The sequence below is a fragment of the Corvus brachyrhynchos genome, unplaced genomic scaffold (genome assembly GCF_000691975.1).
Source record: "Corvus brachyrhynchos isolate BGI_N302 unplaced genomic scaffold, ASM69197v1 scaffold279, whole genome shotgun sequence".
NCBI classification, from domain to species: domain Eukaryota; kingdom Metazoa; phylum Chordata; class Aves; order Passeriformes; family Corvidae; genus Corvus; species Corvus brachyrhynchos.
The window spans coordinates 11,487,774-11,501,682 of NW_008246060.1; the positions used below are offsets into that span (position 1 = coordinate 11,487,774).

General features: G+C 44.1%; 1 protein-coding gene across 4 annotated transcripts in view; it reads left to right on the forward strand.

Annotated features, from left to right (window-relative positions):
- Positions 1 to 12,440, forward strand: part of LOC103623700 (dual specificity protein phosphatase 13-like) — a 23,292-nt gene extending 10,852 nt beyond the window's left edge. For 3 of the 4 annotated variants that reach the window (XM_017746462.1, XM_017746465.1, XM_017746463.1), the window contains 3 exons: positions 9,301 to 9,496; positions 10,610 to 10,830; positions 11,953 to 12,440. In XM_017746462.1, coding sequence (XP_017601951.1) covers positions 9,330 to 9,496; positions 10,610 to 10,830; positions 11,953 to 12,179 — 615 coding nt within the window. In that variant the 5' untranslated portion in view covers positions 9,301 to 9,329 and the 3' untranslated portion in view covers positions 12,180 to 12,440. Of the gene's footprint in view, positions 1 to 2,557; positions 2,870 to 9,300; positions 9,497 to 10,609; positions 10,831 to 11,952 lie in introns of those variants that run through there. The other variant, XM_008642848.2, reaches the window with a different exon arrangement.
- Positions 12,441 to 13,909: the final 1,469 nt, after the last annotated feature.

The window sequence follows — 13,909 nt, forward strand, 5'->3', positions numbered from 1 at the left end:
CCGACATAGTTGAGGTAAAAATATGAAAATTATATATGATAACTAAAAAAGAAATCAAAAAGAAAAAAATGCCAGTATTTTCCCTTAAAATAAATGCAAAATTCAGAGCCAGTAAGAAGAACTACACACTAAGAAAATTTACAGCCTGCAAAGAGAGCATAAATAAAAGCTTTTCAAAGCTTTGTTCATTTTCACTAGCACCCACAAAAATGACTGCTTGGGATGCCAGGCACTGGAGAAAAGGATGTTAGTGCTATTTATAGTTCACAGGTGGCTCCCACTGCCATTGTACCTGAGAATCCCACTGTCCTTAATGCATTCCTGCAACTTTCTCAAGCAGGGGACAGCCTTCCCAAGTCTGTGCTGGAGGCACTGAGGCTTGCTTTGGGAAAATGGACCATTACGTTTGTGATGTGTTCCCAAACTGCCTGTTGTAAACCACCTGCAGCAGGCACAACCTCCAGCAAGGACGCACTCCTCCCTTCTACCTGTGCTCAGCTCTCCCTCGGGAGCCCTGAGGCTGCTGCTTTGCTGGAGGCTCTTCTCCCCTCCATCCCCCTACCTACCAGCCTTGGCATCCATCTGCAGTCCACACCGAGCCACAGCACAAACCACAAGCAGAAAAACAACAGCATAAAGCCTGGCAAGATAAAGTGAAGATACCTTCCAAAAACTTGCTGGCACATAACAACCCTTGTTTCTGCCCTGCCTGACCACCTGCAAGACTCGCATAGCCTCAGTCTCAGGAGTTGGGCAGCACCATGCTGCCTGCTTCTTGCAGAGACTTCGCAGCAGGGCCAGGCAGGGAAACTCCTTCCCAGTGACCCTGGGACTGGTGATGCCTTAAGAGGCCTCCCAGAAACAGAGACTGGACAGGAGTAAAAGAATAAAATAGGTATTTATTTGAAAGGCCTTCAAAGGTACACCCTGGGAGCCACAGGCTATTGCCAAAATGGAGCCCAAGATGGACGACAGGTCACGAGTTCTTCACACCTTTATAGGTTTGGTCCATTTGCATATCAGGGTTAATTCTCCAATTAAAGCTTCAGTTCAATGATGTAATTTCCCTCTGCTTGCCCCCCTTAGAAGCTCTTTGGATTATACTTTTTGGGCCTAGGATGGTCTGAGTGACCTTGGAGAGCCAGGCCGGAGGAGCTTTGTTATGTCTACCTAGCACAAGTGAGCAGAAATTAGCAAGATACAAGAAACCTCAGAGTTACACTCTAAGCAGTACAGAATCAGGAAAATATAAAAGTTAAAACCTAGGCATCACTGGGCGTTCCATGGAGCAGCAGCATGTCCCCCCTGCCTTTGACTCCTCATCCCTCACAGCCCGAAGAGGCAGCTGCACACGCTGCTTTGCCCACAGCCCCTGATGAGGCACTTCCTACTTCACTCTGATTTACCTGGCACCCTGATACCAGGGTGCTGCAACAGGAAAACCACTCACAGTTTTATTTCCTCAGATTTAAGGTAGGAAATTAGGAGCAAATACTCATCACACACAATCAAAAAGTTTGCAAATGACAGGAAATCCCAGTTGTATGTCTTAATATCTTCTTTTAGTTATTCTCATGTGCTCATTAGTGGTCAATTCCTTTGTGACATACAATCACTCTTCTTAAAAGATGACTTAATCAAAATCAAATAATGATTTTAAAATCAGCAGTTAAAAAAAAAAACCTAAAGAAAAAACATTCCACTCTGCCCCAACAGAGCTGAGAATGTCGCTGGAAATCTCTGTGATATGCCTGAAAAACTCAAGTGCCAAAATAGATCTTCCACTGTAGAGTTTTGAAGTTTGCTCTTGATTCCACAGCAAAGAATTTGTACAGCTTTGTCAGCCTTAGAAAAACGTGCCTTTTTTGTATGTACCCTTTCAAGCAAGGCAAAGCAAGGAGAGCACTTCACTGGTTATGTTAAAAGTGCAGGGAGAGACAGACAGCTCAAAGCTACCCCTGCCAAACGACTGAGGAATATCAAAATCCCTTTGTCATGCCTTCAAATATCCTGAAATCTTGCAAACTTGACAGCATTGTCAATTTTGTATTGACAGCAGCAGTCAGATAAAAATCATTTGAGGAGTAAAACAAGGAGAAGAAAAAACCCCCTTTAATCCACAGTCACACAAATCCATACTGCCTGCCGAAGTGCAAGTGCTTTGGAGCCCCTTTTAATAGCAATATATTAACATCCTTGTTTGTCTTTCCTGGATCTTGCAAGACAAATAATTTCCCCATATCCGTCTCTCAGTCTGGCCTCTTTGACACCATTTTTATCAGAACTGCCCATAACTTACACCTATCAACAGCCTGTGACACCAATGAAGTCTTGGCACAGCACTGGCTGTGACAGTGCTCACTGAACTGTTATCAATATCAAGGTCATTTTGTTTTTCTTGCTCTCAGTGCAGCTGCAGCTTCTCTGCCCTCAGGGCATGAGCTGCCCAAGAAAGCTTTCTGTCTAAGCTCTTCACAAGCCACAGCCTCTCTGCTTCATTACTGGCATTATATAAGATTAGAGTGAAGTTTCTACTATTAGAAGCAGTTAGCTGCATGGTGATTGTGTGCTCCCCTGATTACAGCATACAGCACAGTTATGGCTGCTGGCAGCAGGACTAGAGAATTTTAATTCAGGGAGAAGCATGAGCATAGTTGAGATGCATCAAAAAATCAGTAGTTTTGTGAGGCTTGAATTCCTAGCTGTGTGGGACAGGAGTGCCCCAGAGGAGAAATAAAGGGGAAAGAGCATCATCCTAGGCTCGACAGATACTCACAGACAGTTGGAAATTGTACTAGGAGCCTGTGGAGGGCAGCGCTGTCTTGCTGGGGATGGTGCATTGCATAGCTCAGAGATGCCAGCTGCTAAGGTAATACTTCTTTTTTATCTCTTTTGAATCTGAAAGCTGCAGATGTAAAAGCTGTCGTTGTGCCACAGCCATGACCTGTCACTGCAAGCAGGACTGTCCGTTTTTCCAACCAGCACCTTCGTTTTTAAGCCTTCCTTTCCTGCAGCTGTAGCCCCATGCGTGGGCAAGTGCTTCTTCCTAGGCTGCATGACTCTCAAATACGAGGGTCGGGGGAGGTGGGAGGGGGGCAACACAAAGGTTCTCCCCCTTGGAATGACAAGAGTTTTGGGAAAATATGTGCAGATCCATTACACTGCAAAGAAGAGGAAATGCTCTCCAGGAGCACTTCTGTAGGGTAACACCCTCTCCCCAAAAAACAGCAAGGCACAGGTGAAGCTCATCCCCCTGAGCCTGAGCTCAGCAAGCTCTACCCCTCCTGGGGGGCTTGCCTTGTCCAAGGACAACCGTGGCTGTGTGGCCTGGGATGGGGCTGCTGGAAGGCACTGTGTGAGAACAAGTGGTGGGAGGCCTCATTGGGGCTCCCCGCCTCACTCAGGGGCCCCTCTGAGCTGAGATGCTCGGGCTCCATCTCCACCTGCACACCTGTGTCTAGCCATGCACCCCCTTGTCTTCCCACTTCACCTGGGACCTGCCTCACCACCAGGAGCTCTCCTGGCTATCCAAACCTTGCCTAAGGCTGATTGCTCTCACCTGCCCTGCCCTGCGATTGCTCCCACTACTGAAATGGCTTCCTGCCGTACCCAGACGGAAGAAAGTCCTGGGGGGAGCAGCAGCAGCTGCCCCTCCAGCATCATGGGCAGCCCTGCACAGGAACAGGAGGGCTCACAGAGGAGGGAGCCTTTAGCTTTCCAGCCCAGCTCAGGCGCCTTGCAAGCAGAAGTTGGTACCTTCCAGCTCAGTTAGGAAAAGTGAGAGGGCCCCATCATAAATGTACAAGGCCGGACGTGAATGGAGATGTCAGGAGGGAGACCACGCGGTGAAGAGGTGTGAAGACTCGGATTTTCTCCCACCCTGTAAAACACGGTTGCCAGTGTAGGGTGAGGGGCATCTGCAATCTGAGCTGGGCTGGGCTGAGGGGGAAGCCATGGGGGCTTGGAGGGCTGCTCCTGCTCTTTCCTGACACTGTGGTTAAAGGGCAGGCTGTGTTTTCCAGAGCCCTTGATCTGGCATCTTTCCCAGGCAGTAAATTCTCTTAAAAACTGAACCAAACAGAGCCTTAATTGTACATTCTGCTTTTCTCTTCACTCCAAAATAATGGCAATAGCATTTATACAGTGCTGCATTGAACATATACCCGCACTGAGGCTGAGGGACCGATTCTGCTTTCCATTATTCAGGGGCACTGCCTCTGGTGAGGCAGATCAGAGTTTGAACAGTGAGCTGGAGCAATGAACTTCTACTATTCCCTGCTGTTTGACTGTGGGCAAAATAAAAGGCCATAATACATGATGCAGTCAGCCAAGAAAGCAATATTGCTCTGCCATGTGCACAGTCTACACCAAGACAAGTCCAGGATCTCATTTCTAAATTCCCATAGGTGCCTCATTTAAACCATCAGCCATAACCTGCTTCTCATTTTCAATACCACTTGGTATTAGAGCTGCAGTGAACTGCTGGTGAGAGATTCTAATTCCTGCAAACAAGCCCCTGTAGGCTTGCAAGGAAAACAGAGAGTTCCCCTCTTGGTTGCCTGCTAGGTTCCCATCTGGCTGTTTTAACTTTGCTATTGCTTTTAAATGTGCCTGTTTCTGCACACAAAGTTTTCAGCTCTACCTCAAGAGACTCCTGGGTTCTCTTAGCATCAGATTCTGACCAAAGTAGAGACACAGACTGGGTCTTCTTAACAAAAAGGAAAATCATATTTTACATTACAGTATCTAAAAGATTAATTCCACTAACATGATCATTTCCTTGTGAACCACACTTCTTTCCATCTGGACTTTTCCATCAGGAGGACAAAGAGCCATAGTGTTACACACTACCTGAGAGAAAAGAGCAAGGAGTGTAAAAGATGAGTGCAGAGATGCTTGCTGAGAGAAAAGAGAAGAAAAAACAGAGTAGACACCATTTTCAAATGCATCAAGAAGCTGCTTTTTTATTTTTTCCCTTCCACATGAATTATAGTCTGACCCCATGCTTTGGAATTTTGAACCATTTAGTTTTTCAGGTTTTTGATTCAGAGAATTTAGGATATTTGGCTGCAGGATCTTTCTGTATCATGTTATTGTTAGGTAGTGTTTGTGCTATTGTAGTAACCACAGGTCCTGCTGTGCCTGAGGCTCTCAATAATCTCATGTAAGGACTTGTTATTGAAAGACATCTGTCCCCATCTAGGCTATCAGCATAACCACAGGCAGAGCTGTGCCAGCTAGGAAGGTGCTAGCAACACAGAAAGAGGAAAGGTGATTGGGGTCCAACTAATGCCCTGCCAGACTCCTCTTGGGACTCCAGACATTCATTTAATCTCTGTACAGCGCAGTTTGGTCTTGAGGAGACAAGGGAACAACCATGGCAAAATGGCAGGAGGCCTGTTACAGAAGTGGAAATTAGGGCTAGACAAATAGGTGGCTACTCAGTCTGTGCTCATTTTTAGTTAAATAAAACATGTTTTTCTCAACCAGGAACAAGCCATTTCATTTTGTTTTAATGTTTTAAAATATTTTATGCAATGCAGGAGAACAAATACCAAACCAAAGTGACTGAATAGAAAAATGGAAATAGTAATTCTTTTTGAAATAACAAAATTAACTATTTCTTATCTACAATATTGGAGTGTTTGTGTTTTTACCCACAAAACTTTGCTGAGTTTTTTTTCACAGGAATCTGCAAATGCAACACAAATCAGTTAAATGCTTTAGCCAATTTGTCACTGGGGGTTTGTGTGGGCTTTTTTCTTTTCTTTTTTTTTTTGCCAGAGAGACGGTCAATAGGAAATGGCAATTGTTTCCACCACAGAGAAAGGAAGGGAAAAAAGCCCCAAACCAACAAACCAAAAAGCTTTGCAGACTGTAGTATTCAAGTGGCTGGACAATACTAGGGAGATACAAAGCTCCACTAGGTTGTTGTAGACAAGGTTCTGACATGACTGGGTCCCTCAGCAGCTGCACCCAGCTGCATGCAAACAGCATGGAGTCACCCACAGGACTTCCTGGGTGCTCCCTGCAGCCAGGCAGTGCCACCTATGGCCACCTCCAGCCTGGGCCTCCAGGGCAACTCCTGGACCACTGGGCAAACGCAGGCTCCACAGCCCAGACAGGGAACCAAGCAAGCCTTGGCCATTTGGGGTGTACCCCAGTGCCCCAGGTGTCTGGGAACTGATGCAGAATGACAAGACAGTTTTAAAGCTTGTGCACTACCTTGTATTTTGTGGATTGCCCTTAAAATCTCTGTCTGGCATCAAAAGTCTCCCATAGGTAGAATTTTTTGTTTGCTTCTGTTGTTTTACTTTTAAGCAGAAAAAAAAAAATAGGAGAGAAAGATAGAAAGAAAGAATCTAATGAGATGGCTACAGTTTAAAAGAAAATTAATCCCATCCAACTTGCATGGTCTAGATCTCTGCAGAAAATGTTAGTGACCTTGTAAGACAGAATTTTTTTCCCTCAGGTAGAGGGATTCATGCTCTCCTACAGTCACTGACTGTTTCCAACCAGAGCAGCTTCTGGGAGCCACCCAGAGGGAGAAGCTTAGAGAAATGTAATCAGTCGCAGCACCTTTGCTACCTCTGCAGTATCTTAAAGTAGAGGGTGGGGGAAAATCTTCACCAAAGTCCCTGGCCTTCAATTAAAGAATTCATATTGCTTTCCTCATTAGTCCAATCATCTGCTATAGCTATTTCCAAGCTTACCAGAGCAGAGCAATCCAATTTCAAGGCCAGTGCAGTGCAGGCAGGAGGGTGTTCTTGGGAGGAGCTATGCTTGTGTTGATACAAGGAGCTCGCTTGTCGGGCATTAGTCACTTCAATAAAACAATGTTGGCACACTTTTTGGAAAGAGGATTGCTCTGTGAAAGGGAGCTCTGTTGCAAAGCATCTCCCTGGCTTCCAAGGCCAGAATCACCTGCGAAGTGTCACTGGCACCAAAATGACTCAATTATTGGAGAACCTCCTCAAAGTCAGGTCTTGAACAAAAGGCCTCACAGTCTAATTCTCTTTGCTCATCATCTCCATTACTGTAGCTAACTGAGAGGCTACAACAGAAGTTTAAAGCAGCAGGGGCTAGGAGAAGTGAAAGTTTGGTATTCATCTGCTCTACAACTTCAGCCCTTAAGCATTTGCAGCAACTCAGAGTCAGCCACACTCCTCAAAAATGAGCCTGTTGTCTTAAGAATCTCCTGATGTAGAAGCTGTATTATCTTCTTTATTTCCTTTTACTGCTTCAGCTAAACGTTCTGTGTCAGTGAAAGTACAAACAGGTCATCATGAAGATGCTGGCAATAGCTCTTGAGCACAGTGCATGACTTTCACAAGGCAGTAAAACTTGTAGGGCAATGCACAGTATCTGTTTCTGTGCTATTCTTCATGCTAATCTGTGCTCGGGTTGCACAACATACTCCTTTACCAAAGCTCTTGATCTTAATTATCTGCCCTGAAAAATTTGTAGGCTTTTATCTCTATATTCCTCTCTATTTCCCTGCAGTTCTTTTATTCCATCATTAAAAGTAAAACCAGTCCTTTTTTTTTTTTCCTATGTCGCCCATCATTTTTATTGTGCTTTTCATATATTGCTTATTAAGTAGTTACCCTAGGGAGACCTCTTTCTTATTGGAACATACAAAAAGCTGTAACTGCATTTAACATTTGTGGGAAGAAGGAGGGAGGAAAGGGCAAAGGAAGCAAATTTAGACTGAGGTCACAGACATATATACATGTATGTTCAGTAATATGCCTCACATCATCTTCACTTCTTCTTCCAAAGGCAAAAATATATTCTCCCTTCTTTTCTCCTTATTCCCCAAATCAGCCTATACTGTTAAAAATAACGTACATGGACAAAGTTGTTGTTTTAGGAGCAACATCTATCTGGCTGCTGCTGCTGTGGGGCAGGGGAGAGACCAGATGACTTCTGAAGGTCCCATCTGCACTTGTTTTCTAAAATTGCTGAGAAAATAAACCCAAACTTTAGATTTAGGCATTCAGGCATTAGACTGAAAGCTGATGCCATATCAGAATAAACACCATTTACCCTACTTTGGGAAGAGTTCTAGTGTGCCTTCCACATTGATTATGGCTCTAGTAAGAACAAGCAACCAGACAAAGCTCATCAATATTTTCAGGAGACAAGAACAGCAATTCAAGATAATAAGATCCAGGCAGAAGAAATGCTCCTAAAGTCTCAGAGAAGGGACTGCTTGAATATCTTCACACTCTTGCTCTTGACTGAGCTCTGCTTCCAGCTGAACCAGCTGGCCTGGGCTTCCTGGGTCTAAACCAGCAAACAGCATTGTGAAAGGGCTGCCCCTGTTCCACAGCATGATTTGTGAGGGTTCACAGGTCTATGATCTCACAGACCTGTGAGGGAGCCCTAGATGGGATTCTCAGCAGGACAACAATGCCAGAACTTTTAGCTCTATAATTTAAAAAATACTCTTTTTTCTCACATCCTGGGTAGGTACCCTGCCCCTCAGACAAGAGAAATGGCCCCTCTCTGGAGGGAAGTAGCTATCATATTATTTATACAGAGTGGAACAGCTCCCAGAGGAGAGACTGAGACAGACAGGTACAAGAATACCAGTATAGCTAAGTGTCCAGGCATATTCAGCTGAGAGAGAAAAAACTAGTTCAGATCCTCTGAACTTCTCTTTCTATACATACAGACATACATGCATATATATGTTTATATATGCATGTGAAAATCCGTTCCTATGTATACGTGTACGTATGCGTATACGTGTGTTTAAATACGTCACTATAAATGAAAGAAAATTGTATGCACACACCTTTTATGTGTGTGTACACATACAACATACAGATGTCTCTCACATACACATCCTAAGATTTCCACCTTGGCCCTAGAAGCTTTGTAAGTATAAGTCAGTTTAATGATGCAGTCTTTCAAAAGCTTCAAGAATTTTAACTAATCAGAATCAAGTGTACACAAATACTCCGGTAGCTCGTCAACAAAAAGAGAAATTATACCTGTGCCTACAAGGTTCATCCAGTCTGCATTCTGGTGGTGCAGATGTTCTTTACCAATGGCGTTACTTGACAAGAAATTAAATCACATTATCTTATACTGCTTTCTCAGGGGAGAAATTACATGCCTGTAGAGTCCTACCCCTGAGTCAGTCTGGCTCTCTGGATGCTTTTAGCAACACCTGCAGGCCCTGCTGCACACACTAGTTCTAATAATGTAATCCTATTTGGAGGGTAATGAACAGGTCTACTTTCTAGGGAGTAGTATTTCTGTATGAAAATTTCCTCTCATTCATTTCAGAAAAGCTGTCTCTGATACAGCCTGAGTGCATGCAAGGGAGCAGCAAGATGCCTCACACCAGAGACTCTTCATCTCTGACTAGCAGCACTTCCTATGAAACACCAGCACTATCAGATCTCCAGCGACTCCTGTGGCTCAGAGGAGGGTCTGATAATCATGTGGACCAAGTCTGGCCAAATATCTACCTGGGAGATGCGTAAGAACACATGGTTCTATTGTTAAACTGTTATCAGTCCCTAAGAGGAGGAGGAAAAGTTGTGGTACACTGGGGAGCAGCTTCTGGGTCTTCAGGAATGTTTTTGTGATACAGGCTTCCAAAACTGGTGATGTAAAGAGCTTGGATGTCAGGAAAAACAAGGCATGCAAAATGGTGACTTACAGTGTGTCTGACTTGTTTTTTTTTATTCTTTGAGCCACCATGGGTTTGGCAGGGTAAAAATTATTTGTATTATAGACTAAAGTCCTCAAACAACCTATGCCAAATTTATGTCAATTCTGAGATGCATTATGTGGCCTGGAAGCTGTGCTCTAAGGCAGGAGACAAGATGCTAGTAGCCCTCACAGTCAAATAGGGGTAGCAAGATTAAGAGCCAGAAGGAGGAAGGCTCAAATGAATTGTACAACAGTGATCTTGGCATTCCAAATCCATGCTTTCTTTCAAAGAAGATAAAACTGAAAATATCAAACAGGAATTTTCATGCAAATACCTTATTCTTGTGACCAATAATATTTATTCCTATTTCCTTCCAATTTGACTGCTGCAGATTATCATTAGCTCATTTTCCCAGCTCCTCTTCCTCATGAATATATCAGTTAAGGTTCAGAATTCTGTGGAATACCTATAGTCCCAATTTATGGTGGGAAGTGGGGTTCACCTAGCTGGTGAACACAATGCATCCACTTCATGTCCAAACCAGGAACAAGGTGTTGCTGCATCTGTGTGAGTTCTCAGTCTTGAGACCAGGCACACTATCAATGAGAGATTAGCTCTAGAACTTCTTAAACAAATATTTAAAGGAAAATCTTGACTACTTCATACAGTAAACCATGTTCTCAGGGATTAACTGCTGGGAGGCATTTGCTTAACTGACAGTATCCCACTGGCAAGTCTGTGCTCCCACTGCTCTCCACACCCCCATATCACATTTTTCATGCACAAAGCACTATGTGCTTCTCGAAATTTGCTCCTCTGTAAGCAGGATGCAGTTCCTGCATCCTTCCATAGTGGGAGCAGGCACTAACTTTAAACCATGCTATTTTTGCAGAATGCTAGGAGCGTTGCCAATGTGCCCTTCATGTCTTTCAACAGGTGGGCTGCTAGGAGCAAAACTACACTTCAAAGCCTCAACATTACTCATATCCTTAATGCAGCAGATGGACCATATAGCATCAACACGGGAGCCAAATATTATGCAGATCTGCAAATAGAGTACTATGGAGTAGAAGCATTTGATGATCCTTCCTTTGATTTAAGTATCTTCTTCTATGATGCTGCCAATTTCATAGGCACGGCCTTAAACTCTTCAGGAGGTAAGAGAAAAGCAAAGATAAGCTTTGGGAGGAAGCTTCAACACAAGCCAAATGACTTTTCCTTGCAGTAACAGGCACCAACAGAGCTCAGAATCAGCATATGGTTCAAGGCAGCACACGTAGAACCACTGAGCAGAGGATGGAGAAGGGTGCCTATGCCATGTGCTGCAGGGAAGGTGGCTGTGCCAGGTCCCCAGGAGCTGGGGAAGACTGGCTGCCTGCAGCCCAGCATGGTGGAAAGAAGGGCAAGCTCTGCAACCAGAGTGTAGAGAGAAGGGCAGAGATTATGGCACTGCAGATGCTGCCCCATGGGCCCATCCTGTAGGAATCAGCAGGATGTGTGTGCTTCCACATGTCCCTCCCACCCCTCGCACACAGACGGGGGCTCCAGCTGGGGATCCTGCTCTGCTTGCTGCTCCAACTCCCTGTGGGAGCAGTGGCACTTCGGTGCTGGCTCGAATGCTTCACACGCTTAAGTACTTCACAGAATTGGAGCTTTATTCAGCCTGTCTATTAAGACTGAGAAGCAGCAGAAGTTAATGAACTAAGTCGAAAACTACGAGACTGACCCGCAGCCTGCTGAATTTTTGTCAGCAGAGTTTGGATTATGGCCTAGTTATCATAATTTCCATTTGTTCCAGAGTTTGCTCTGACTCTGACTGGCTGCAGGATCTGCTGCTTTCACTGGAGTGCTTTATTAAATCCTCAGTTACAGCTCACACTGGGCTGCTGAGATACAGTAAATTATGACTCCATTTTTACAGGCAGACTATCCCACAGAGTTTGTGGGACTTGCCAGTGATCACAGTCAGGGCTGGGCCAAATTTTTCTGCCAAAACTTGTTTTTTTCCACAGAAAACTATACTAACAAGTTTAGTCACAGAAAGCTTCTCCTTCCACAGAAAAGTTCAACTATTTTAATCTTAGGCCTAAATTAGATGCAGGAGGTCAGTTTGAAATACCACCTTGCCTGAGAGGTGATCTTCCTGAAAGCATGAGGGTCCACTAAATGTCACCATTGCTTTTTTAACTTGTTTCTAGTATTTTTTTCTCCTCCTTTGTCTTTTCCACTTTAGAAATGCTAAAGCACACTCACCTTGCTGTGCCTTTTTGTTTCTGCAGGTAAGGTGTTCGTTCATTGTGCCATGGGAGTGAGTCGCTCAGCAACTTTAGTGCTTGCCTTTTTAATGATCCATGAGAACATGACACTTGTGGATGCTCTAAAGACAGTGAGTGCTCACAGAAACATCTGCCCAAATTCGGGGTTCCTCAGCCAGCTCCGGGACTTGGATATTAAACTGAACGAAGAGAGGAAAGGAACCAGAGCATCTCTTACCAAAGGCCTGTGAGAGAGTATTGCTGAAAGAAAGAGGACAAAATCTTATTTCAGTTGCCTGTATCTCTTATAGATGAACTGCATTTATAAATTTAGGACACAAGTTTATGAGACACCAGGATGCATGTTATTAATAAAAGTAGATTTTGCTTGTTCTTTCTGTTTTGCAAAGCCTTCCTAGATTTATATTTATGATTGGTTGTATACTCTATCCTTCACTCTCCACCTTAAAACACTGGTGTCTGCTGGTTTAAAAGAAAAAAAAAAAAAAAAGTAAAAAAGAGAAAGAGATCAGGTTCCACTTCAGAAATAGCTGTGTTTCAGCAAGTAGTGAAGCTCATATCACTTTATGAAGTGTTAGGCTATTTGAGGTGAAAGATGCCATATTATTTATGCTACAGTAATGCTTAGAAGTTTTCTTATGAACCAGCCCCCCACCCCTTTGCTCCCTGTATCTCAGAGGGTTTGTATTTTGAGCCTTGAATCTGGCACTGGTTAGTTCTTGCTTTTACAATTGGTGGAGCTCCTGAGTTGGGGTAAGAGGCTCTTTAAAGGCAGAGAAGCTGGGAAACAACACAAGCCACTCTAAGAAATTATTCCAGGTATCTCTACAGTGTTTTCCTTTTGGCTGTTCATCAGAGCCTTTTTCCTCCATGGAAGTACGTTTCTGTGTGAGGGCATTCCAATATTGTTCATCTTCCATAGTAAAAATCATGGAGAAAATGCTGCAGAAAATGCTTCTAAAGAAGAACGTGGGTTCCCAGCTGAGGCTGGTGCAGGAAAATATTTGACGACAAAGTTCAATGCATCCCAAATTTGTCTGACAGTTCAAAATCATAAAACTTAGTATTTTCTTTCTTAAAAATAAAAGGTTATTAACATTACAACATCATATTCTGTGGCATTTGCTTTTGTGAGGTGGACTCAAGTGAAAACTGAAGACACACAGGAATGGCAAGGGAGGTGTTGACAGGCATCAGGCTTTCATCTTTGTGTCTCTGGGCCACCATAAGAGCACTCAATAGCTACTGTCATCTGATGGATCAGTGCTGCCTGGAAACTATGTGAAGCACATCTGGCTTTTGGTTCCCAGTGGACAAGCATTTGCAGCACAAAGCCAGCTCCAAAGCCAGCTGGGGATGGCAGTTTGTATTCCTAGTACCAAACTCAGGAATGCAGAGGCATGAATACTCCCCACCATGTGAGCTGGCTACTCAAAACCAGCTCATCAACAAGGGAAAACATTCCTTGCCATTTCCAGTATTGTCTACAAGGTTAATTTCTGCCTTCAGGACAGACAACTCAGCACCTTTTATAATGCTTTTAGGTGATACCTACATCTGCTCTGTGGGCCAGACTATAGGAGCCAGAGCACAGAGTATTCGGCACCGAGGACCTCATGCCAAGGTCATACCAAGGGCGTCTCAGGGGGTTTTACTTTGGACTAACCCTGTGGATTGGACAGCCCTGAGCAGCAGTAGAGAAGTGCTGGAACACTTCTTTGCTTTAGCTCCCTGCATAAAGAAACCTCCTCATGATCTCTGGGGCTGCTTTGCAAAGGCAAAAAAACTTAAGCAAGTAGGAATAGCCAAATTATAAGTATGCTTCAGACCTAAATCAAAATTTATAATGCAGGTTTCCGTCACCAATTAAATCTAACAAAGTGATTTAAACTTACAGAGCAAGTCAGGGAAAAAACCCCAGTGGAGCTGTCTATAGCGATGCCCCCAGCCTCAAGCACAA